Source organism: Oryctolagus cuniculus, chromosome 13, assembly GCF_964237555.1.
Source record: "Oryctolagus cuniculus chromosome 13, mOryCun1.1, whole genome shotgun sequence".
Taxonomy (NCBI): domain Eukaryota; kingdom Metazoa; phylum Chordata; class Mammalia; order Lagomorpha; family Leporidae; genus Oryctolagus; species Oryctolagus cuniculus.
In genome coordinates, this window is record NC_091444.1 from 39,837,996 (window position 1) to 39,864,120 (window position 26,125).

The 26,125-nt window shown below is 41.6% G+C and overlaps 1 protein-coding gene across 18 annotated transcripts in view; it reads left to right on the forward strand.

Annotated features, from left to right (window-relative positions):
- ENAH (ENAH actin regulator) overlaps window positions 1–26,125 on the forward strand; it is a 172,800-nt gene that overhangs the window by 47,601 nt on the left and 99,074 nt on the right. For 9 of the 18 annotated variants that reach the window (XM_070055404.1, XM_070055406.1, XM_070055410.1 and 6 more), the window contains exon 2: window positions 12,936–13,013. The exons of 7 other annotated variants lie outside the window; for them this stretch is intronic. In XM_070055404.1, the coding sequence (XP_069911505.1) occupies window positions 12,936–13,013 (78 nt within the window). Of the gene's footprint in view, window positions 1–12,935; window positions 13,014–24,199; window positions 24,259–25,663; window positions 25,759–26,125 lie in introns of those variants that run through there. 2 more of the 18 variants (XM_070055405.1, XM_070055407.1) reach the window with 2 other exon arrangements.

Below are 26,125 nucleotides of genomic sequence, written 5' to 3' on the forward strand. Positions count from 1 at the left end.
TTATACTCACACAAAATTCTCTCCCACCTCCTTTCTCCTCCCTTCCCACCTACCTCCTGTGTCCTACCTGCTTCCTTCCTCCCTCTACCCCATCCCTCTGAATGCCTCTTGAGTTTTCCAGAAGGAGTTTGCACATGCAAGGACTGTTTGAGCAAAGGCTAATTTTGTTGCTTGGCTAAGTACTTTAAAAAAAAGATTTTTTTTTTGCAATAAATAGATTATTTTACATTCACTACTTTGTTAGCCATTATTAGCACTACTTTTTGTGGTGTAGCACAATTAAAGGTCTAATAAGACAGGTGTAACTATGTTTTATCTGTTTTAAGCTTTCTTATTTTAACATTTTTAGTGTCTTTTCAAGAAAGAGGTTATGCTGTTGATTTTGTTTGATGTTATTTGCATTTCAGAGATTAACTAGAAGCTTGATAGCTCTTAGTTCATATCTTTGTTCTTCTGGATGCAGATTTTCTTTCATAAACTGTTAGTAGTCACTATAGGCTGACATTATCACTATTGTGTATAGAAATGTTTAACATTTCACATCACTACTTTTTTTTTTTTTTTTTTTTTTTAAAGATTTATTTATTTGCCGGCGCCACAGCTCAGTAGGCTAATCCTCCGCCTTGTGGCGCCGGCACACCAGGTTCTAGTCCCGGTCGGGGCACCGGATTCTGTCCCGGTTGCCCCTCTTCCAGGCCAGCTCTCTGCTGTGGCCAGAGAGTGCAGTGGAGGATGGCCCAAGTCCTTGGGCCCTGCACCCCGTGGGAGACCAGGAGAAGCACCTGGCTCCTGCCATCGGATCAGCGCGGTGCGCCAGCGGCAGCGCGCCGGCCGCGGTGGCCATTGGAGGGTGAACCAACGGCAAAGGAAGACCTTTCTCTCTGTCTCTCTCTCTCACTGTCCACTCTGCCTGTCAAAAAAAAAAAAAAAAAAAAAAAAAAAGATTTATTTATTTATTTATTTGAAAGGCAGAGTTACAGAGAGGCAGAGAAAGAGAGGTCTTCCATCTGCTGGTTCACTCCTCAAATGGCCACAGTGGTGGGAGCTCCGTCAGTCTGAAGCCAGGAGCCAGGTGCTTCTTCCGGTCTCCCATGTGGGTGCAGGGGCCCAAGGACTTGGGCCGTCTTCTACTGCTTTCCCAGGCTATTATAGAGAGCTGGATTGGAAGTGGAGCAGCAGAGAATTGAACTGGTGCCCATATGGGATGCTGGCACTGCAGGTGGCCACCTGATTTGCTACACCACAGCGCCGGCCCCTCACATCCCTACGTTAATGTCTAATTAATGTTGAGTAGTGAAGCATGCTTAGATTATCTTGTAATCTTTTCTCTTGGGGCTTCGTTAAGTGACCTAAATTAAACTTATTTTTGAATCCTACTTTTTACCCATTGAAAGATATTTGTGGCTTTTTGTGATATCTAGCTGAGTAAAAGAAAAATTTCTTTCCTTTTTTTTTTTTTTAAAGATTTCTTTATTTGAAGGTCAGAGTTACAGAGAGAGAGAGAGAGAGAGAGAGAGAGATCTGCCATCTGCTAGTTCACTCCCTAGATGGCCTCAACAGCTAAGGCCAAAGCGGGGAGCCAGGAGTTTCATCCAGGTCTCCTTGCAAGTGGCAGGGACCTAAACACTAGAACCATCTTCTGCTTTTCCTAGGCCATTAGCAGGGAGCTAAATTGGAAGTAGAGCAGCCAGGACTTGAACTGGTGCCCCTATGAGACGCTAGCATTGCAGGCTACAGCTTAACCTGCTGCACCACAGTGCCAGACCCAGAATTCTGATTTTTATGTCTACTATTAGAAATAGTTTAAGTTTCTGAGTATATTTAGTAGAATGGTGTTATTTTATTCATGGTGTATACTGTTAATAAACTTTTTTTATATACATACAAGTTTTTAATTACTAGAAATTTCTAACAAAGAATTTCTTTAAAAATACATATTTATTTGAAAGGCAGAGTTACAGAAAGAGAGGGAGAAATCCAGAGAGAAAGATCTTCCATCCACTGGTTCACTCCCCAAGTAGTTGCAAGGGCCAGGGCTTAGCCAGGCCAAAGCCATGAGCTTCATCCAGGTCTCCGATGTGGATGCAGGGGCCCGAACATTTGGGCCATCTTTTGCTGCTTTTCCCAGGCCATTAGCAGAGAACTTTATCAGAAGCAGAGCAGCTGATAAAAGAATTGGCATCCATATGGGATGCCTGCATTGCAGGTGGAGGCTTTACCCTCTGTGCCACAGTGCTCACCCCAAAGAATTTTTATATTATAGTTGAATAAGATTTAGAAAAAATTGATCCCTTTACAACCTGATATGTGAAAGGCTATTGGGTAATATTTTCATTTTGCTTAGCACATTTGTAGTTTTGCAATTGTCTTTTTTCTTTACAACCCTCAGTGATCAGTAAGTTTTATTTTGGCTGTTTAAACCCACACATCCTTATGCTACTTATATTTATGACATTTTATATAAAGTGATTTCAGCTTTATGGTTTTTGTATATTGACTGATGCTCTAAATTTTCAAGCTTTACATTTGATAAACAGATGTTTTCTTAATGTACTTTTTCACAGTCTTTATGATTGATGCTTCCTACATGTGTCTTTGAAAATAAACATGACTCATAGCACTTGGGTAGCCAGAACATGCGTGTAGTGAATGCCTCTATACATTGTGAGGCTGTGGTAGAATAAGCTTAGCAGTTCCATTCCTTTTTTGCAACTGAAGTTGATACTGGGGTTAAATTTAAAGATGAAAAGAACTGCAGGTTTGGATAATGGGGAAAGGAAGGTTTGGTTTACAAATACACTTTTCCCCAACTTTTTCAGACTAACTGAATTTCAAGTGTTAATGTATAATTAAAAATAAGTTCATAGGAGCTGCAAATTGCCTTATCTCAATTTATGTCAGAGGTTGTTCTTTTAATAATTCAGAGACTTTTTAAAAGATTATTCTAGATTGATTAGATAGGTTTTTTTAGATTGTTTATTTGAAAGGCAGGAGGCGAGAGAGAGATTCCATCTGCAGTGCTGGCCTGCAGAAACTTTTAAATGTGTACCTTGAACTGTAATGAACAGTTATGTATCTTGTTGAAAAATATACAAAAAGCAAAGCTGGGCCAATGTTGTGGCATAATGGATTAGCGTCTTAGACAACCGGCATCCCATATGGCACAGGTTGGAGTCCCAGCTGCTCCACTTCCAATCTAGCCCTGGTCATTGCAACCATCTGGGTAGTGAACCAGCAGATAGAAGATCTCTCTCTCTGTCTCTGTCTCTGTCTCTCCCACTCTCTTTCTGTAACTCTGCCTTTCAAATAAATACCTTTTTTTAAAAAAAATAAATCTTTAAAAAAAAACTTTAAAATTTAAAGAAGCTCTACATCTTTTTTTTTTTTTTTTTAAAGATTTATTTATTTGAAAGGTTTAGAGAAAGTGAGAGCAAGTGAGAGAGATCGACTGATCTTCTATCTGCTGGTTCACTCCCCAGATGGCCACAAAGCCAGGTCGAGGCCAGGAGCCAGAAGCTTCTTCTGGGTCTTCATGTGGATGCTGGTGTCCAAGTACTTGGGCCATCTTCAGTGCTTTCCCAGTCACATTATTTCCCAGGCAGTTGGGATTTGAGCAGTCAGAACGTGAACTGGCGCCCATGTGGGATGCTGGCATTGCAGGTTGTGGCTTAACCCAAAGTTCCACATCTATTCTAAATGCTTAGTTATTTGTTTTTACTTAGGGAAAATTATTATTTAAAGGCCAAGTCCTCATACTTTAATTTACCAGTCCGTTTTGGACCATTGATTTGTGGTACCTTTATTACTCCTTGCGAAATTATTTCTGTGTGTCATGAGGTACATTCTTTTTTAGTTCTGTTTGATTGTTCTTGCGCCCATATCTTACCATTCATACTGTTTTGGTGACACTTCGTAGTATGTGTTAATATCTGTGCATGTGTATTTTAAGATTGATTTAGCTTTTGTTTAGCGTTTATTATTTTTTAAAGGTTTTCAGGATCGGTTTTGTGGTATAGTGGGTTTAAGCTGCCTGGAATCCAGCATGGGCACCGGTTTGAAACCCTGCTGCTCCACTTCCTGTCCAGCTCCTCAATAATGCACCTGGGAAAGCAGCAGAAGATGACCCAAGTGTTTGATCTCCTGCTCCCATGTGGAAAATCTGAAAGAAGCTCTGGGCTCCTGGCTTTCTGACTTTGAAAATAAATTACAGAGAGAGAGGGAAGAGAGAGAGTGCGCTTCCATCTGATTGTTCACTCCCTAGGTGACTACAATAGCCAGGGCTGGTGCAGGCTGAAGCCAGGAGCCAGGATCCAGGAGCTTTATAGCAATGTCTCCCACGGGCCCTTAATTAGCAGGGAGCTGGATTTGAAGTGGAGCAGTCTGGGCAGGAAACAGTGCCCACATGTGACGTCGGCATGCATGCTGAGGCTTTACCCATTGTGCCACAACGCTGCTCCTACTCTTTATTTTTACATAAACATTTCAGCCTAAGTTTATTGACTTTCTTTAAAAACCCAGCTGGAAATTTTAGATTGCGTCAAAGTTATAGATTAATTTTGTTAGAGAAATACTTTTCTAAGTTTTGTGGATCGTATTGGTTCTAGATAGATGATGATGGCATTAGCAGTAATGGGGATTTTCTCTCTTCTTCCTTCCAAATGTTACACTCTTTTTCATTTGTCAGTGTAGGCCAAGGTCCCATACTATGCCAGACAGCGTGGTAACATCCTTCTATTTAAGAGGACTGCATCTAAAGTTTCTCCTTTTTTTCCTTTCTTCGGTTGAGATAATGATAGGAGTTTTTAAGATTTAGCTTTTAGGCCAGCGCCGCGGCTCACTAGGCTAATCCTCCACCTTGCGGCGCCGGCACACCAGGTTCTAGTCCCGGTCGGGGCGCCGGATTCTGTCTCGGTTGCCCCTCTTCCAGGCCAGCTCTCTGCTGTGGCCAGAGAGTGCAGTGGAGGATGGCCCAAGTGCTTGGGCCCTGCACCCCATGGGAGACCAGGAGAAGCACCTGGCTCCTGCCATCGGATCAGCGCGGTGCGCCGGCCGCAGCGCACTGGCTGCGACGGCCATTGGAGGGTGAACCAACGGCAAAGGAAGACCTTTCTCTCTGTCTCTCTCTCTCACTGTCCACTCTGCCTGTCAAAAAAAGATTTAGCTTTTAGTATGAAAAGTTTTGTTTTTAAAATTCACTGTTAGGACTGGTGCCGTGGCTCACTTGGTTAATCCTCTACCTGTGGCTCCGGCATCCCATATGGGCACTGGTTCTAGTCCTGGCTGCTCCTCTTCTAGTCCAGCTCTCTGCTGTGGCCCGGGAAGGCAGTGGAGGATGGCCCAAGTGCTTGGGCCCTGCACCCGCATGGGAGACCTGGCTCCTGGCTTCGGATCGGTGCAGCGCCGGCCATAGCAGCCATTTGGGGAGTGAACCAACGGAAGGAAGACTGTCGCTCCCCCTCTTCGTGGAGGAACGACACAGGACCCTGCGCTGTTCTTTCGTCTGCTCGGCCCTCCCCGGGTTTGCTGCTGGTTCTTCCCGGGTTGGCTACTATCCCTTCCACCTCCGTGGAAGGGCAGTTCCCCCTGGCCGCATTCCCCACTTCCGCAGGGGAGCGGCACACCGCCGGCCGGCTCTCTCGGGGGCTGCACGGGTGTTCCTTCAGCTAGATGTTCCCCATAGATGTTCCTGGTGCATGCCGTCTCTCTCCTCCTTTATAGTCCTCCTCCGCCAATCCCAACTCGGCTGAGTACGCTGCTCTCCAATCAGGAGCAAGTCCTACAGTTAATTGGTTGAACTGGAGGCAGCTGTGCGGAAGCTGTTTACTTCTCTCCCAGCGCCATATTGTGGGAGAGCAGATGCATAGAATAAGTCCTAATTCGAGCAACTTAGTCTAGTCCGGATTGCTCCCCACAGAAGACCTTTCTCTCCTGTCTCTTTCTCTTATTGTTTATAACTCTGTCAAATAATTTTTTTAAAAAGTATAAAAAAATAAAAAAAATCACTGCTAGATTTGCTTAACATTTTATTTAGTATTTTTATACCTATTTTGCAACAACTATATTATTGTTATCTGGTTTTAGACTAAAGAGTTTTGTAGCTTTTTGTCCTTTTTTACTTTCTAAAACAACTTGTGTATGATATGAATAAACAATTTCTGGAAAGCTTAGTAGAACTTTTTTTTTTCTCTTCTGAGCGTGGCTTAGGCAGAGAAAAGCATTGTCATTTTAATTTCTATAGTCTATTTTTCAATCTACTTAAATTGTCAGTATTGTGATAAATTTGGGATTTCACCTATATTCAGATACATTAGTGTTTGGTTAAAATTGAGAAAAATATTTACTCTTGGTGGGGAGTCCTTTTCTTTTTTTCCATGATCCTTCTGGGTTAAATAGTGTTCACCAAGATCAGCTTTTGGTTTTATTAATCTCATTGTCCATTTGATCTGGCTTTTCATTGACTTCTGTCTTTGTCTTTTATTATTTCTGTCTGTTTTATTTGACCTTTCTGTGTTGAAGTTTTTTCCATTTTTTTTAACCTTTCTTATTTCTTGAAAAATGTATAAAGCATGTTTATATTTCTTAAGTCCATATAAATAAAATTCTTTCTCTAAAAACTATTTTTTTAAAGATTTATTTATTTGAGAGGCAGAGTTAAGAGAGAGAGAGAGGGAGGGAGAGGAAAAGAGGGAGAGAAAGAGAAGGATCTTACATCCGCTGGTTCACTCCCCAAATGGCCACAATGATCTGAAGTCAGGAGCCAGGAGCTTCTGGGTCTCAAACGGGTGCAGGGGCCCAAGCACTTGACCATCTTTTACTGCTTTTCCAGGCCATAGCAGAGAGGTGCTGGATTGGAAGGAAGTGCAGCAGCCTTATGGGATGCCTGTGCTACAGGCTATGGCTTAGTCCAGTACACCACAGTGCTGGCCCCTAAAACTTTTTTTTCTAATTAGAGAGAGGGAGAGAGTTTTTATACTCTGGTTCATTCCACAAATGCTCACAAAAGCCAGGGCTGGCCCACTGGCTGGAATTCACTGACTCATCACAGTTGCCTCCCAGGGACTGCAGTAAGAGGAAGCTAGAGTCTGGAGCCAGAACCAGGAACTGAACCCAGGTGCTGTAGTGTGAGACATGGGACTCTTAACTGTTAGGCGAAATACTTGCCCCTGATTTTTAATTTTTATGATTTCCTTTTTTTTTTGGACAGGCACAGTTAGAGAGAGACAGAGAGAAAGGTCTTCCTTTTTCATTGGTTCACCCCCCCCCCCCCCCAAATGGCTGCTATGGCCGGCGCTGTGCCAATCCGAAGCCAGGAAGGAGCCGGGTGTTTCCTCCTGGTCTCCCATGCGGGTGCAGGGCCCAGGCACTTGGGCCATCCTCCACTGCCTTCCCGAGCCACAGCAGAGAGCTGGCCTGGAAGAGGAGCAACCGGGACAGAATCCAGCGCCCCGACTGGGACTAGAACCTGGGGTGCCGGCACTGCAGGTGGAGGATTAGCCTAGTGAGCCATGGCGCCGGCCATGATTTCCTTTTTAACCTGTGGGTTATTTATTACTTTATTTTGGTTTCTAAACCTGAAGGTTTTTAAAGAATTGCTGTTGCTTTGTGATTTCATTGTATTATATCAATATATCAAATAAACTTGTATGAGGCTTCTTTTATGCCTAATACAGATGCAGTAATACAGATATTTTGGGTATGCTAAAAAAATGTATTCCATGTTGATTGTGATGTAATTCGGTGTAATTTTTTTTTTTTTTTTTTTAGCAAAAAGTGGTTATTTTAATTTCACTTGAAAGAGAGACAGAGATCTTCTACCTGCTTATTCACTCCCTATTTGGATGGCAAGGACCTAAGAACTTGAGCCGTAATCTGTTGCCTCCTAGGGTGTGCATTAGCGGGAAGCTGGATCAGAGCTTGAACTGAACCAAGAACTATAATGTAGGCATCCCAAGCAGCAAGCTAACTGGTATGCCAAATGCTTCTCCCAGGTCTCTGTATTTTTGCTTATATTTTGTCTGCTTTGATCAGTTCTGAACAGGGTAGATTAAATAAAGAGTAACTGATTTTTTTCTGATAGTTCTGTTAGAGTTTGAGTCCTGTTGTTTAAAGAGAATTTGTTGTTGTTGGGGCGATCATATCCTCACATTTCATGAAGTATAACCTCTTTCTGTGTCTCTAAATTGCTTTCAATTACCTTTTTGAGAAAAGTTTCAAACCTTTAGGAACATTGTAAGTAGATTGCAAAGAAAATTAATGTACTCTTCACACATTTACCAATTATTCTTTCTCATATTTGTTGCTTTTTTAGTCTTTGTTTACTGAGCCATTTGAGAGATAGTTGTATACAGTGCTTTACAGCTAAATTTAAGTAACGTGGACTCTTTCCTACATTGCATATACTTTGGAAATTTAACATTGATAACATTATCAAATCATACCCAGATTTTTTATTTTTAGATTTATTTATTTTATTTGAAATGCAGAGTTACACAGGGAGGGAGAGATCTTGCATCTGCTGGTTCACTACCCAAATGGCTACATTGACTGGGGGCTGGGCTAGATTGAAGCCAGGAACTTCATCTGGGTCTCCCATAGGGGTGGTAGGGACCCAAGCACTTGGGCCATCTTCTACTGTTTTCCCAGGTGCATTAGCAGGGAGCTGAATTAGTAGAGTAGCTGGGATTCGAACCTATGCTCAGATGGAATGCTGGCATTGTTGGTGGTGGCTTAACTTGCTGCACTAAAACGCTGGCCCCAGATTTTTCTAAACTTTCCTGTTAATATTCTTTATTGGTTTGCTCCCTGTAGCGTTTTTCCTCCTCCATTCATGAACCCATCAATTACATTTAATTTTCATGTTTTAAGTGTCCTTAAATCTAGAATAGTTCTTCACTGTTGCTTTTCTTTCATGTGATTTTGAAGAGACCGGGCCAGCTGCTTTGTAAAGTGTTGTCTTGGGTGTGTTTCAAAATGAATGGATTCAGACAACTTTTTTGGGGGGAAGACTGTTATATTACATAGTAATGTTCTCTTTTCAGTCCATCTTCTGGAGGCCTGTGATGGTAGTGGTCCCTAGTGTGAGATTATGTTTGATCATTTTGTTTAGGTGGTACAACCAGATCTCTCTGTTGTAAAGGCATCCTTTTCTCTTTGTAATTAGTAAGGCATCTGTGACATGCTGCTTACAAGGAGAATGGATATCCAGCAGTCTCTAACTCAGTGTTTCAAACAAAAATGAACAGATGCTATAAATCTGATCTTGTGATAGTGGCTTAAAATGGTGATTTTCCATGTCTGTTCTGTTAGCTGCCATTTTTCTTTAATTTTGCCTTCTTATTTCATTGAGTATTTAGATTGATTTTTCCAGCTCTTATATATTTTCTTTTTTATTCTTTGTCTCACTTTACTGGTTTTGTTCTGCTGTGCACTGGATAGATGGAATTGTCTTCTGTTAGTTTAAAAGTTGTCCACTTATTTTATGTGTATGTGTTCTTAGCCATTTGCCTTTAATTTTAAAAGTATGTTCATTTATGAGCACTTCTCTTGGTTTTTAGAATCTATCAATGTCTGTATCTTGTCGTTAATAAAGACAAGTACTTTATTATATTCTCATGTCCATGGGCAAAGTCTTCCCACCCACTCAAGTTGATATATCAGATGTTTAGTTCTTTTTATTGTGGATATGCTTTTTTCCCTTTTTTTCTGTCTCTCTCTCTCTCTCTCTCTCTCTCCATCTGTACCTTCCTCCCTCTTATTTCTGGCTTCCATTTTTCCTTCTCACTTCTTGTTTTTGTTTTTGTTTTTGTTTTTTGTTTACTTTCTGGTAGGCTCTCTTTTAGAAGAAGGCTGGATATTGTATAATTTACTTTTTGCTCTTTTCCTAAATGATTAATAATTAAAAGTAGAGTTTGATACTTAATGTATGTAGGTATAGAACTACTCCTCGAAATGGACCAACTTGTTCTCTGCCACACATGAGGCGTTAGTGTATTAAACATGGTGACATGGTTCCAGGTCCAGCTGGTGCTCTTGAGTGTAGGCTTCTTCAGTTCTTCAGGCAGTTTTAACTTGCCTTAAAAATGAAATGAATAATACTGAACTTGGAGAGGTTTTTGAGGATTGAGGTAGTATAGGAGCATAGAACTAGCTAAGAGTATTAATTGCTAAAAATTGTTAAACCAAGAGTAACTTCTAAAATGCCAATAATTTGAAAGTAAAGATTTAAATAAAAAGTACAACTGCTTGATTTCAGATCTAAATCTCAGTAAAATAAAATCTTAGATTGTACCTTTCATAGGCTGCATGCATTATCCATGAACATTTTGTTCTGTTTCTGTGTAGCAAAAGAAAAAGTTTGTTTTTTCCTAGCTCAGAATTCCATTCAGATCACACATTGGGTTTTGTTGTCACATTTCTTCACTGATTTTTCAGTATGGAGCAGTTCCTGCCTTTTTTAACCTTGACATTTTTGATGAGTAAAGACTATTTTTTGGTAATCTCTTCCAATTTGAGTTTTATTTCTTTCAGTCTTAACCTTGTTACAAGACACTGTCATTACAAATATGGAATCTCTAAAGGTAATGATTCAAAGTGGTGTTCATGTTTAAATTCTTATGCTTCACCGCAGGTGCAATACTTGTTAGTGTCAGAATGGAAGCATAAATACTATGTTTCTTTGAGTGTGGAAGTGCTGTCCGGTACTTGAGTGGAAAGCTTTTATTGTGTTTGTAAAGACAATGGGCAAAAGAAGGTGAGAGAGGGGTAAGATTTAGACATCTTATATTCCAGAACTCATCCGAGTGAGAGAAATGGCACAACTAACAGCTGTGGCCATTTGTTCAACTTGTTTACCATTTTTATCTCACTAGTCATATGTTTTACTTTAATTTTCATTCCAACATCTAAAGAAAGGCTGAAGTCTTGATGGCAGCTGCGTGTGAGGAGTAGCCTGTTCCAACTGCAGAATAAACTCATTTTTAATAGTTGCTGCCCAAATTGTATCTATACCACATCATTATGATGCTTTTATTTTGTGGCTTCTGAAATTAGACTCTTATCCGTAAGATCAAGTTTTCAAACTCTGTTCATAGAACAAATAAGTAGAATTTCTTAAGAAACTTGCAATAAATTTAGAGCAGTGTACTTGCATATAAGTTAAACCACTCATTTCAAGTTTCATAACTGGAAAATATTCAGTCTTTTTTAGTTGTTATTGCATAATTTAGTTATAAGTAAATTTTAACAATTTATTTTCATTTTATTTTAAAAGCAGAGAGAGTGCACCTGAGAGAAAATTAATATGCGCATTCCTTATGTGCCCCCAACAGCCAGGGCTGGGTTAAGCTAAAGCCAGGAGCCAAGAACTCCATCTGACTTTCCCAGGTGGGCATCAGGGACACAAGTACTAGAGCCATCACCTACTGTCTCCCAGGATGTACGTGGCGGCCATTTGGGGGGTGAACCAATGGAAGGAAGACCTCTTTCTCTCTCTCTCGAACTCAGGCACTTTGATATGGCATGTGGGTGTCTCAATTGGCATCTTAATCACTATGCCAAATGTCCACTCCTAATTCAAGCATGATTTTTATTTTACACTATTTGACAAGCATAAATTAGAAGGACCAGTCAGGTGGTTTGCTTGACTGGCTTAGTGTTAAGTCCCTATTGTGGTTATTACTAAGGGGAGGAAAGTATCTGAAAATTGGATTTTCAGTGAGGAGTATCTTGTGTTAGACGTAGTTGTCTGTCTGATTAGCAGTGGGACTTTCTGGATAGAATATTAAAGATGCCACAAGCTTTTTGCAGCTAAGTGACTTGAGAAGTTAGTCAAGGAAAGACAAAACAAGCCAGCTTCAGAAGACTCTTAATAACAAAAGTTGTGAGAGGGTTTAGAGCTTTGTCAAGATAATGAGAAAACTGTAGTTACTAAATCTTTATCCCAAAAGAGTATCTTCTTTAGTAGTAGGGAAATGAGAATAATACTTAAGTAAAGTTGCAGGCATTGTTTATGTTGAGGGGAAAAAAGAAGACACTTCTAAAGTTAGAACACCTCTTTTATTTTTTATGAATTGGATTACTCATCATTTCAGATGTTGCCTTCTGCTAAATTATTCCTTTAACATGAATTGAATTGACTATATTTTGTTCAGTCATATTCCTAAAATGTTAGATGAAATTCATTTAATGTTTTGAACTTTATATTTTTAGATATACTATTAAGATTACACAGCTGTTGCTTGGAGATGTATGTGAATTACTTTGAGCACTAGGATCATCATTTGGGTACTATGCCAGCTGATAGTCAGCTGCTGGGAATCAAAAGAAGCTAACACATGAGAAAAAAAAATTTTCTTGATGGATGAGCATCATACTTCAGAATGTTCTGGGTAGTGCTTGCCTTGTTTTAAGCACCTATTTGTCATTACAAGCAAGTTTTATGGTTAGGGGACTGCCTTTAGGGTTTTTGTTAGAAAACTAGGAGGGTTTATTAAGAATTAGAATAAATGTGAGCAGCAGTGCATGTCAAGATTTGTTTCATTAAATCAAGTTCAGTTTCCCCACTTTATTTGTTTAAAATGCATTGATTAGTAGAAATATTTAGTTTGGTTCTTTGTGTCATGGGTTAATTTGGTAAGACTGAGATGTTCCTGAGTTCCAGATGAATAGCACTGATGCTGTATGTATTGAGTTCTACACGCCTATTTTTTCCCCTCAGTCATGAATCCTCTGTTCATTTAGTGTGTATGTGGTTTGTAACCTTGTAGTTTTAGCAAAGACTGTCCATAAAGTATTTTGTGCTTATAGTAACATTTCTGTAAAGAAAAAATTTCCCATTAACTTCAAACACAAAATTGCATATTATTTCTCTTTGTGCTTCTGTAACAGAATACTGGAGAGTGGGTAATTTGTAAAGGACAGATATTTATTTCTTACAGTTTGGAGACTGGGAAGTCTGGAGTGGAGGGGCCTGTGTCTGGCGAGGGCCTTCTTGCTGCATCATCCCATGGCAGAAGGTAGAAGGGAAAAAGATTAAAACAATAGCTGTCATGGTTCGTGCTAGGCATTTTTATCCATTTACTTATTTGACTTTCAAGAAATAATTGACTATGCTTCAGATACTAATAGTATAGTTAGAGTTGTGTTGCAGTCCTCTACACTGGAACGTATTCATTCTAATAAACTATTTTGAAACAAATTGGGCAGATACAGTGAGAATCTTGCATGGTGGGATATGTGCCTAGAGTTCTGTGGTGCTTGGTGGCCTGCTTGAAGTGGTGGCATTCTGAGAATGCCTGGATGTAAACTCAGAGAGTAGACTGAGCAGTCACAACTGAGGAGGTGACAGAGAGAAGTATTGCTTTTTTACTTGACCTTCAGGCGTAGCAAGGTTCAAAGAGGAGATTGTTGCCCCAGGATTTAGTAGATTGTTGTAGTGATGTAATTTCATTAAAATTCCAGAAACAGATTTTGTGTACTGTTTGAAGATGTCCTCACTCGAATTTAAAAATTTAAAAAAAAATGCATAAACTTTATACTTTTTACAGCATGAAAGAACAGTTTGCCCTTAAACTTTGCATCTCGCAGTGTGCCAGAGAAGCAATGGAATTGGCTCTCAGGATAACAAGATTGTCTCCAGATCTGTAACTTCACCTCAGCTTTCAGTGTGTGCATACTCATTTCAGTTTCTTTCTAAGGTGGATTGAAAAGAGAATTTTTTATGGCTGAATCATGTAAGAATGATAGGTGTACTCTTCATTCACATCAGCCAGTTCCAACAGTTTTTACTGCAAGCAGCCACTGAGTATGAACAATCTGGTTTGTTGATATTATCAAAAAAACCACAGCATTAAGACCACTTTCTAGCAAAGTAGCTTTTAAAGATGTGTTAATTACCATTCCACCCTGTTTGAACATTTTGTAGAAGCACAGGAATGAAATTCCAAAATCTCTTCAATGTCATATATATAATTTGTGTTTAGTTGAAGATAAATGATAAAAGTGGACTGCCGTTTTTTATATTATGGCCAGTAATTTGATTATCCTGTACTATAATTAATTTCCGAATACACTGCCAAAGTCTGAACAAGACCTCATACGCTAGTGATTCCTAAGTCACTCTTAGCTCATATCACATGTATTCTGTTGTCAGTGACAGTTGTGTGACTACTGATAAGCAGTCTGTACTCATACATATTTTTTATATGCTTACATAGTTTTGGTATTCACCTTGAAATTCAGGCTGTTGCTTGTCACATTAGCACTCTTTAGTTTTTGTTTTTTTTTTTTTTTTTTTTTAAAGATTTACTCATTTATTTGAAAGAGTTACACCGAGAGAAGGAGAGGCAGAGAGAGAGAGAGAGAGAGGTCTTCCAGCCACTGGTTCACTCCCCAATTGGCTGCAATGGCTGGAGCTGTGCTGAACCGGAGCCAGGAGCCAGGAGCTTCCTCCAGGTCTCCCATGCATGTGCAGGGGCCCAAGGACTTAGGCCATCTTCTGCTGCTTTCCCAGGGCATGACGGAGAGCTGGATTGGAAGTGGAGCAGCTGGGATACAAACCGGTGCCCATCTGGGATGCCGGCACTGCATGTGGCAGCTTTACCCGCTATGCCACAGTGCCAGCCCCAGCACTCTTTAGTATTTCTGTGTTCTCATACTGGGGCACTTGGGCACCTATGAGGGCAGATCATAACTCAAATGTGGCATATCTACCCGAAATGTTAAATTTACTGAAAGAATTTTTGGAAGAGCCTCTTGTTTGTTTGTTCTAAGATTTATTTATTTATTTATTTGAAAGAGTTGCAGAGAGAGGGAGAGGCAGAGAGAGGGAGATCCATCTTTCATCCACTGGTTCACTCCCCAATTGGCCACCATGGCCAGGGCTGAGCCAGACCAACGACAGGAGCTAGGAGCTTCTTCCAGGTCTCCCATGTGTGTGCAGGGACCCAAGCACTTGGGCTATCTTCTGTTGCTTTTCCAGAATCATTAGCAGGGAGCTGTATTGCAAGAGGAGCAGCCGGGACTTGAACTGGCGCCCATAAGGGATATCGATGCTGCAGGCTGCAGCTTAACTTGCTACACTACATTGCCAGCCCCAGCATCATATAAAAACGGGCTGTGTAGTGAACTGTAAAGCACTCATTTTAAAAAGATTAATTTATTTGAGGGAGGGAGGAAGAGAGATTGATTGATTTTCCATCTACTAATAGCTGGGGCTGGGTCAGGCCCTAGCCAGGAGCCTAAAACTCCATCCAAGTCTCCCACATTGTTGACAGGGACCCAAGTACCACTGTCTTCCCAGATGCATTAGCAGAAAGCTGGATCGGAAATGGAGTAGTTGGGACTCTGATATGGAATATGGGCTTTCCAAGCAATGGCTTAATTCACTGTGCCACAATACCCACCCCTCATTAAATTTCCATATGAAACTTATAATAAATTTGTTTGCTATAGGCTCTTCAAGGACTTGTAGACTTCTTTAGCATATGTGTTGGAAGGTCTGCTGTGTGTTGTTTCATATCATCTTCAAATAATCTTTTCTGGAATTTTTGTTGTATGATAGTCATCATAGCTAATCAGTCCCTGGAACCACATTGAGAGCCTCATTCCCTGTAGCAAATTTGTGCCAAGTGTGATGTGGTATGGTTCATATGGAGGTGATTATGTGGAGGAAGAGGAGAGAAGTACTTTTTCACAGCTGTAGTGGACAGACTGCTTTTTAGGATAGAATTTCACAACTTACAAAGTAGTTTTGAAGAGTTGGCAACTGATGAATGTTGAATGTATTTTCCAAACTCTATAAATATCTTGTCTGGAACCATGAATGTCCAAGAAATAATCTGAAAATTAAGGATTTTCTTAGGATAATAGGAAAACCAGGCTTTCCTTCAGTGCTTATCTTTAAGCAAGGGAAGCACCCATCTATAATTGTTTTAATTAACTAAGTATCCAGTGTACCTGAATATTATAGTCATTTGTATCGTATTTGAATTAAAGAATAATAAAAGATATCTTAGGACTTGAAGGGTGTGTAATCTTTAGTAAGTTACACATAGCAGCAGTTAAATAGAAGTTAGAATTTATTCTAGTCCCATAGGGATTTGCTAAGCAACAGCCCTTTGCAGTATAGTTGTGACACTTTAAAGCTATCTTGAATTCCAAGATTCACAACTAATCACTGTGACTTAAAATAGCCACCACATAAAATGAACATACACGGAGGAGTCGGAATAGAGAAAGCCCCAGTGGAATGCCGTTGATAGGAATTATACCAGGCCCTCTCATTTGGTAGGGAGTTGGGCAGGCTCACTTACCACATACCAGATTGACAGAATGGGCTGCTCAGATTATTGATTTGGTCAAAGGATGTCTTGAGGCATGCTGTGGATCTTTAGGTTTGTCAGCACATCAAATGTTAAGGGTTTATTGTAGTTGTTTGTTAGTGTTGTGCTTGCTTGTGGTTCTAGAGCTCCACTGATTTGCTATTGCTGATTAACAAAATGTTGCTGCTGATAATGATGGTGATGATGGCTAACACTGAGTGCATTATATGTGCCAAGCACTTGGAATGATTTTACTTATTTGGGGAGGGAGAACCCTCCATTCACAGGTTCATTCCTCATATGCCTGCAATGGCTGAGGCTGGGCTGGGGCCAAAGCCAGGAGGTGGGAACTCAAATTATCCTACATGGGCAGTGGAAACTGAATTGAGAGTTATCATTGTTGCCTCCTGACCACTCAGAACACGCACACAGAACACCAAGGCTTAAACACAGAGCCTTGTATTTATTAATGAAGATATAAACATATGGTACTTCATAGAGTTTGTGGGAAAATGGAATTAAAAGATTTGGATTAGCAGGAAGCTGGACTCAGGAGCCAGAGCTGTGAATTGAACCCAGGCACTCCAATATTGGACCTGGGCATCTCAACTACTAGGCCAATTGCCTGCTCCTTGTAGTGATTTTTCTACATGATTTTATTCTCAGAACAGCTCCATGAGGTATCACTGTTATTCTACACTAGAAAGCAGGAGGGGCTGGCTCTGTGGTATAGTTGGTTAAGCCTCTGTCTGTGGTGCCAGCATCCCATATGAGCACTAGTTCAAGTCTTGGCTGCTCTACTTCTGATCCAGCTCCCTGCTAATGGCCTGGGAAAGCAGTATCAGATGGCCAAAGTGCTTAGCCCCTGCACTCACATAGGAGACTTGGAAGAAGAAGCCTACCTTATTCCCTGTAGAATTAGTACTAATGTTCAAAAGCTAAGAGAACTTTGAAGCTTTGTTGAATTACAGGCTTATTTTTTAAAAATAATCCATATGTCAATGATTTTGTAATGTTTATAAACTTAGCAACAGTTCTATGATGAAACTTGAGATCATTGTTGTATGATCTTAACAATAAAAATGCTGTGTCAACATTATCTCCATCAGTTTATCTGGAAAACAAAACCAGTGACAACAACAGAAATTTAAATATTTTGTTAAAGACCTTAATTAAAACATTTGCAGGCTGGCACCGTGGCGCAATAGGCTAATCCTCCGCCTGCGGTGCCGGCACAGTGGGTTCTAGTCCCAGTCAGGGCGCTGGATTCTGTCCTGGTTGCTCCTCTTCCAGTCCAGCTCTCTGCTGTGGCCCGGGAGTGCAGTGGAGGATGGCCCAAGTGCTTGGGCCCTGCACCTGCATGGGAAACCAGGAGAAGCACCTGGCTCCTGCCTTCGGATCAGCGCGGTGCGCCGGCCGCAGCGGCCATTGGAGGGTGAACCAACGGCAAAAGGAAGACCTTTCTCTCTGTCTCTCTCTCACTGTCCACTCTGCCTGTCAAAAAAATTTTAAATAAATAAATAAATAAACACATTTGCAGCTAGTTTCTTCTGTGCCCAAGTAGTTAGATGTGTTTTCTAGGTAATATTAAGATACTTAGTCTTGTTCAGGCAGCACTGGTTTTGGGGCTTCTAGCAGGAGAGGTTAGTGCAGGCTATTTTGGAGGCCTGTGTAGTAGTCAGGAAAGACTGCATTAGTGCAGGGGTGGTGGGACAGAGTGAGGAGGCATTGATAGAGACTTGTGAGTGTTGGAATTGACATGGCTGGTAGCTGATATGGGGATGATATGGAGGAGCAATCTTAAGTTGACACTCAGAAAACAAGCGTTGTATTGTGTTTCATTTGGAAAGGGAGGAAGGAACAGAGGTGGATGGAGAAAACAGGTTGTGTTTTGAAGTATGTGTGATAGCTAGGGAGAGATACATAGTAGGCAATTGCCTGTGTGAATTTGGAGCTCAGACGTGTGGACTATAAATACCTTTTGGGCACTTTTTAATAAATGTTGCTTGAAACTGGGAATATGGGCTCTGTGTTTAAGCCTTGGTGCTCTGTGTGTGTGTTTTGAATCATCAGAGGAGAGAATTAGTCACCACACTCACAGACTGGTTATTTTCATCTGTGCTCTTTCCAACCATTCAATTTTCAGAATTCTTATTTGAATGAATATGGAGAAATAAAATATGCCAGACATTTGCCTTTTGTTTTATGAAGATATAAAAATATATGAAGATACTTCATAGAGGTTGTGGGAAAATGGAATTAAAAGATAATTTGTATTTTCCAGGAACATTTTGAAGTACCCTCACACTGTATTACGTAATTGTTATTATAGGTATGAAATCTGTCTAGATAAAGCTGTGCAGGAATGAACATGTGGTTAATTTTCCTTGATATTTTATTATGAAAAATTTTAAATATACCCAGCAGTGAACCCACTCTGTAGCCTACCATTAGCATTTTACTGTACCAGCTTTATCACATGTCAGTTTCTCTACCCATTTCTGTTTTATGTTTTTAGATGACTTCAGAGTTTAAAAAGTGAGTTTTGGCCGGCGCCACGGCTCACTAGGTTAATCCTCCTGCAGAGCCGGCACCCCGGGTTCTCGTCCTGGTTGGGGTACCAGTTCTGTTCCGGTTGCTCACTTCCAGTCCAGCTCTCTGCTGTGGCCCGGGAAGGCAGTGGAGGATGGCCCAAGTGCTTGGGCCCTGCATCCGCATGGGAGACCAGGAGGAAGCTCCTGGCTCCTGGCTTCGGATCAGTGCAGCGCCGGCCATAGTGGCCATTTGGGGGGTGAACCAATGGACGGAAGACCTTTCTCTCTGTCTCTCTCTGTCTAGCTCTGCCTGTCAAAAAATTAAAAATAAAAAAAGTGAGTTTTAGTGTTAACACATTGTTTTCTAGGTGTGTCAGTATGTGTATCATTGATTAGGTTTCAGTGCTTATAATTCTTATTCCTTTTGTGGTATAAATACATATAAAATACCTATATTACATATATTTTTACATATTATAATAATAACACAGATATCATGGGTGAGGTTTTTTTTTTTTTTTTTTTAATTAAATTATTTGACAGAACAAGCTCCTATCTGCTGATTCAGTCTCCAGGAGCCAGGAATTGCAGCTAGTTAGCGGTCACCTGCTGCCTCTCTGGGTACACATTAGCAGGAAGCTGGAGTGGAAATGGAGGCAGGACTTGAATCCAGGTGTTCCTGTATGGGATGTGGATGTCCCAAACAACATTTTAACTTTAGGGCCAAATGTCTAGTCGTACAGATGAGTTTTTAACACATGCACATGTGTGTAACTTAAACTTTCAAGGAAGATGTCCCAAGTCCTTGGGTCCCTGCACCAGCATGGGAAACTCAGAAGAAGCTCCTGGCTCCTGGCTTTGGATTGGCCCAGCTCCAGCCATTGTGGCTATTTGGTCAGTGAACCAGCAGATGGAAGACTGTTCTCTGTGTCTCTCCCTCTCTCTGTAACTCTTCCTCTCTAATAAATAAATAAAAGTCTTTAAAAAAAAAAAAGAAGAGTGGACTTCCTTCTGGTCATTGTCAAGCTCCTTCAGATGGTTGTTTTGTATGTTTTTATTTTGTCCAGAGTTTGTAGTTTTATCTCTAGGAGGGTCATTTGGAAAGGAGCGAACATGGCCATCACCTGGCCAGAAATGGAACCTTGCTTAAGATTTTGAGAAAACCAGAAGATTGAGATCCCATGAATTCTTAAGTCATTCTTGATCATACTTTTCTGGCTATTGCACACAGTAGTCATCAAATTTTACCTGGGAAATTAATAACCTTCTAAAGCGAGAATATAAAGAAAGAAGTGTTGGGGCTGGCACTGTGGTGTAGTGGGTTAACACCCTGGCCTGAAGCACCGACATCCCATATGGGCACCGAGATTTGAGACCCGGCTGCTCCATTTCCTGTCCAGCTCTCTGCTATGGCCCAGGAAAGCAGTAGAAGATAGCACAACTCATTGGTCTCCTACACCCACATGGGAGACCGAGAAGAAGTTCCTGGCTCCTGGCTTCGGATCAGCATAGCTCTGGCCGTTGTGGCCATCTGGGGAGTGAACCATCAGATGGAAGACCTCTCTCTCTCTCTCTCTGCCTCTCCTCTCTCTCTCTCTCTCTCTCTCTCTCTGCTTCTCCTCTCTCTCTCTCTCTCTCTCTGCCTCTCCTCTCTCTGTGTAACTCTGACTTTCAAATAAATAAATAAATCTTTAAAAAAAAAAAGTGAACATCCCCATCTTGCTTTCCTCCCATCCACTACCCTCATTTTAACTTCCAAGGTCTGTCCTAACCTTGCCCTATCTTGTGTTTTTTATAACTAAAATTAGTCATACTAGGTATTTTTTACCTCAGTGGTGCTTGGAAAGTATTTTGGGCAGTTTTGCTATATAGCTGGATGAAAATAACGTTAGACAAAAAAAAAAAAAAAGTACTGGAAACAGGTGGGATAATTATGTGATTACGCTGAAAAAAATTTCTTCTTAATGAGAGGTTTGCTAGGACCAGGAAGTAATGTGTTGCCAAGTTCCCTGTATTTTTTCCTTCTGGAACAACTTCCAGATATATTCATTCATTTCCTCGCTCTCTCTCTCTCTCTCTCACACACACACACACACACACACACACACACTTCTTGTGAGCTGTCATACTTTTAATGAGGATTTAGGTTAGCTGATAAAATGGGAATTGATCTTTGAAAATTGCAAATACAGAGGTGGGTATTGGGGTGCGGTGGGTTAGGCTGTTGCTTGGGATGCCCACCTGCCACATCACAGTGTGTGGTTAGAGTCCCAGCTACTCTACTTCAGGACTAGGTAGTAGCTGGTGGCACAAATACGTGAATTCCTGCCACCCCTATGGGAAACCCAGATGGAGTTCTTGGGTCCTGGCTTTGGCCTAGCCCTGTCTGTTAATGGAGCATTTGAGGAGTGAACTAGCAATTGGAGATTTCTTTCTCTCTTTTTGCCTTTCAAATAAAAAGTCTTTTAAAAACAGGAAAAAAGCAAAATGTAAGTTCAGTTACAGAAAGTGATGGATGGCTGGGTAGGAAAATGTGTGCCTGTATATGTGCTAATAGCTATATCCATGTGAATTGTGAGATTACCTTGGCTTTAAGTTTAGGGTCTTAGGGAAAGGAAAGAGAGTAGAGGGGTTATTATTTGTAGCTACACAATAAGTTACATCAAAACTTAGTGTGTTCAAACAGCACACAGAAACTGTCACATGTTTTCTGTAGGTCAGGAATCTCTGGGTGTGGCTTAGCTGGCTCTTGTGTCTTAAGGTCTCACAAGTTCAGTTAGGATTTTGACCAGAGCTTCAGTCTCAACTGGAGCCATCACCAGGGTAAGATCTGCTTCTCCGGGTGCCGCGGCTCACTAGGCTAATCCTCCGCCTTGCGGTGCCGGCGGCACACCGGGTTCTAGTCCCGGTCGGGGCACTGGATTCTGTCCTGGTTGCCCCTCTTCCAGGCCAGCTCTCTGCTGTGGCCAGGGAGTGCAGTGGAGGATGGCCCAAGTGCTTGGGCCCTGCACCCCATGGGAGACCAGGAGAAGCACCTGGCACCTGCCATCGGATCAGCGTGGTGTGCCGGCCACAGCGTGCTGGCTGCGGCGGCCATTGGAGGGTGAACCAATGGTAAAAGGAAGACCTTTCTCTCTGTCTCTCTCACTGTCCACTCTGCCTGTCAAAAAATTTTTTTTTTTTTTTTTTTTTTTTTTTTTTGACAGGCAGAGTGGACAGTGAGAGAGAGAGACAGAGAGAGAAAGGTCTTCCTTTTGCCGCTGGTTCACCCTCCAATGGCCGCCGCTGCAGCCGGCGCACCGCGCTGATCCTGGCAGGAGCCAGGAGCCAGGTGCTTTTCCTGGTCTCCCATGGGGTGCAGGGCCCAAGCACCTGGGCCATCCTCCACTGCACTCCCTGGCCATAGCAGAGAGCTGGCCTGGAAGAGGGGCAACCGGGACAGAATCCGGCGCCCCAACCGGGACTAGAACCCGGTGTGCCGGCGCCGCAAGGTGGAGGATTAGCCTATTGAGCCACGGCGCCGGCCAACAAAAAAAAAAAAAAAAAAAAAAAAAAAAAAAAAAAAAAGATCTGCTTCTAAGCCCATTCACGTGGGTTGGATTTAGCTGCATGCCAGTTCTTAGACTGAGGGCCTCAGTTCCTTCTGGGCAGCTGGCCTTGTCATGTGGACCCCTACATGAGCCTGCAGGCAAGGCGGGAGCCAATCTTTCTGAACATTAACCTTGGAAGTGAAGTTCCCTATCTTTTGCCATATTATATTCAGCAGAAGCAGGTCTGTGGATATGAATGCCAGGAGATGTGGAGATCATTCATGAGCATCCTTTTTGCTTATGTTTTGGGGGAAGGGAAGCACAAAGTGGTTTTTTTTTTTTTTTTTTTTTTTTTTTACAGGCAGAGTGGACAGTGAGGAAGAGAGACAGAGAGAAAGGTCTTCCTTTGCCGTTAGTTCACCCACTGCGCCAATCCGAAGGCAGGAGCCAGGTGCTTCTTCCTGGTCACTCATGCGGGTGCAAGGCCCAAACACTTGGGCCATTCTCCACTGCCTTTCTGTGCCACAGCAGAGAGCTGGTCCGGAAGAGGAGCAACCGGGACAGAACCGGTGCCCCGACCGGGACTAGAACCCGGAGCGCTGGCACCTCAGGCGGAGGATTAGCCTAGTGAGCCTTGGCGCCGGCCCAGGGTGAGAAATTTTAAAAACGAAGTTTAACACCTAGAAGGTATGTGTTAGTTGTCATTAACAACCCAAAGAGTGTCTTACTGAAAGAAGAGCAAAACATCTCAAATAAACAAACATTAACAAAACATTAAACTTTTATTATAAAAAGATGAATTAATTGTATAAAATGCCAAATCCGGAATTTTCTTTATTAATACAGATTTTTGAAAGCATGTGAAATAGAACTTTTAATCAAGTGCAAGTGTGATTAATGTAGCTTTATTCTTTGATGAATAAAAATACTTTTTTAAAAAGATTTATTTATTTATTTGAGAGGCAGAGGCAGAAAGAGGGAGAGAGAAACAGGTTTTCTATCTGTTGGTTCACTCCTCAGATGGCCGCTACGGCCAGAGCTGTGCCATTCCAAAGCCAGGAGCTGCTTCCCAGTCTCCCATCGGGTGCAGGGAACCAAGGACTTGGGCCATCTTTTTTTTTTAACTTTTTTTTAAACTTATTTTTTATTTATTTGAGTTACAGAGAGAGAGAGAGAGAGAGAGAGAGAGAGAGAGAGAGGCAGAGAGAGAGAGAGAGAAAGGCCTTTCATCTGCTGGTTCAGTCTACAAATGGCTGCAACAGCCAGAGCTGCACCGATCCGAAGCCAGGAGCTTCTTCCAGATCTCCCACGTGGATGCAGGGGCCCAAGGACTTGGGCATCTTCTACTGCTTTCCCAGGCCATAGCAGAGAGCTGGATTGGAAGAGCAGCAGCCGGGACCAGAACTGGCACCCATATGGGATACTGGCACTGAAGGCTGGGGCTTTAACCCACTGCACCATAGTGCTGGCCCCCGGGCCATCTTCTACTGCTTTCCCAGGCCATAGCAGAGAGCTGGATCAGAAGTTGAGCAGCTGGGACTTGAACCAGCACCCATATGGGATGCCAAAACTGCAGGCAGCAGCTTTACCTGATGTGCCACAGTGCCGACCCCTAAAAATACTTTTAAATATTTAAAGCTATTATATTTTATTGTGATAAAAGCCTGCATAATAAAATTTACTGTTTTAAGCATTTTTAAGTATATGAATTGCAGTAAGTACATTTACATTGTTATGTAGCTGTCATTACCACCACCCATTCACCTTCCCAAACTGAAACTCCACCCATGAAATAATCATTCCTCCTCTTCCCCAGCTCATCAGTCTTCATTCTGCTTCCTATCTCTATGAATCTGACAATGACAGGTACCTCATGTAAGTGGAATCATGCAGTATTTGTTCTTCAATGTCTGCCTTATTTCTCTTGGTATAGTGTTTTCCATTGTAGTGTGTGTCTGACTAGTATTCCATTGTGTATGTAAACCCCATCTTGTCTGCCTGTCAGTGAACATTTGGATTATTTCCACCTTGGGACTGCTGTAATAATGCTGCTATGAATGTGGATGTGCAAATACCTGTTTGAGTTCCTGTATTGGGAGCCATCTTAGACGCTGTCTCCCACAGGTGGGCATGGAAAAGCATTTGCTTTACTTTTAGTTTTGATGAAAAAGGGAGCTACAGCAGACAAGTTAGTTCTGCAAATTTAAAAGTACAAATGATAGATATCTAAGCGGTTAGCTGTTAATTTTAGGTGTAAATTGTTTTTAGTCTTTTTATGAAAGACTGAATTTTAGAATCTTGTCTTAATGATTGGTTACCGAGTAATGCAGTATTGTAATCTAAAGTACTAGGGTGTTTATGGTATTTAAAATAATTGCTGTCTGCTGATTTTACCCCTTTCTATAGAAATTTTGGATTCAGGTTATGACACAAATATGTCTCATTGTAGAAAAACGTGAAGTAGGAAGGTAGCCACTAGGCTAGAGGTAAGAATTCTGTCAACTTTCACTGTCAACTTTCAACATGAAATGGAGCTTTATAAAGAGTTGGCACTTTGGAGCCAGCGCTGTGGCATAGCAGGTAAAGCCTCCACCTGCAGTGCCAGCATCCCATATGAGCACCAGTACGAGTCCTGGCTGCTCTACTTCCAATCCAGCAGTAGAAGGTGGCCCAAGTCCTTGGGCCCCTGAACTTGCGTGGCTGACCTGGAAGAAGCTCCTGGCTCCCGGTTTCAGATGGGTGCAGCTCCAGCTTTTGCGGCCAACTGGGGAGTGAACCAGCGGTTGGAAGATCCCTCTCTCTCTCTGCTTCTCCTTCTCTCTCTCTCTGTGTAACTCTGACTTTCAAATAAATATTAAATCTTTTTAAAAAAAAGTTGTCACTTTACTCCACACCACGTATTTGAATCAGCAAAAACTCAGTGAACAACTAAGTGTTTAACAATCAGGTAATGTAAATGTGTTAATAATATGTGGTTCCTGCCCTCCTCGTCATGTTGGGGGGATGTTAGTAAATAGGGTGTCACTCCGTAGCTTATTTTGTGATCGTATTTATCCTCCTTTTTAGTTTTTGTAAATTTGAAAGGGTCTTTCTATATAGTTTTATATTCAAAATTTTGTCTTTGATTTTCTATATCAACCTGATAAAGTATTTTAGCATACTATTTTTTAACCTGTCCCTTTTAAAAAAATGAGAAGCTGTATTCTTTAATTGGTTACTTGATTTTAAAGTTCATTTACTTTTTTTTTTTTTTTTTTGACAGGCAGAGTGGACAGTGAAAGAGAGAGACAGAAAGGTCTTCCTTTTGTCGTTGGTTCACCCTCCAATGGCCGCACTGCGGCCAGCGCACCGCGCTGATCCGATGGCAGGAGCCAGGTACTTCTGGTCTCCCATGGGGTGCAGGGCCCAAGCACTTGGGCCATCCTCCACTGTATTCCCTGGCCATAGCAGAGAGCTGGCATGGAAGAGGGGCAACCGGGACAGACTCCAGCGCACCAACCGGGACTAGAACCCGGTGTGCTGGCGCCGCAAGGTGTGGAGGATTAGCCTAGTGAGCCGCGGCGCCAGCCAAAGTTCATTTACTTTCTGAAAGTGCTAAATCATCTTTGTTTAGTAATAAAATTGGAATAGCTTAAAATAATGGAGTGATAGCTGCTTTCTGAAGGACTTAAAAGTCATGTTTTATTTATATTTTCTTCTTGTGTGCATGTACACCTGTGGTTTGCTGTCAAAAATATTTCCT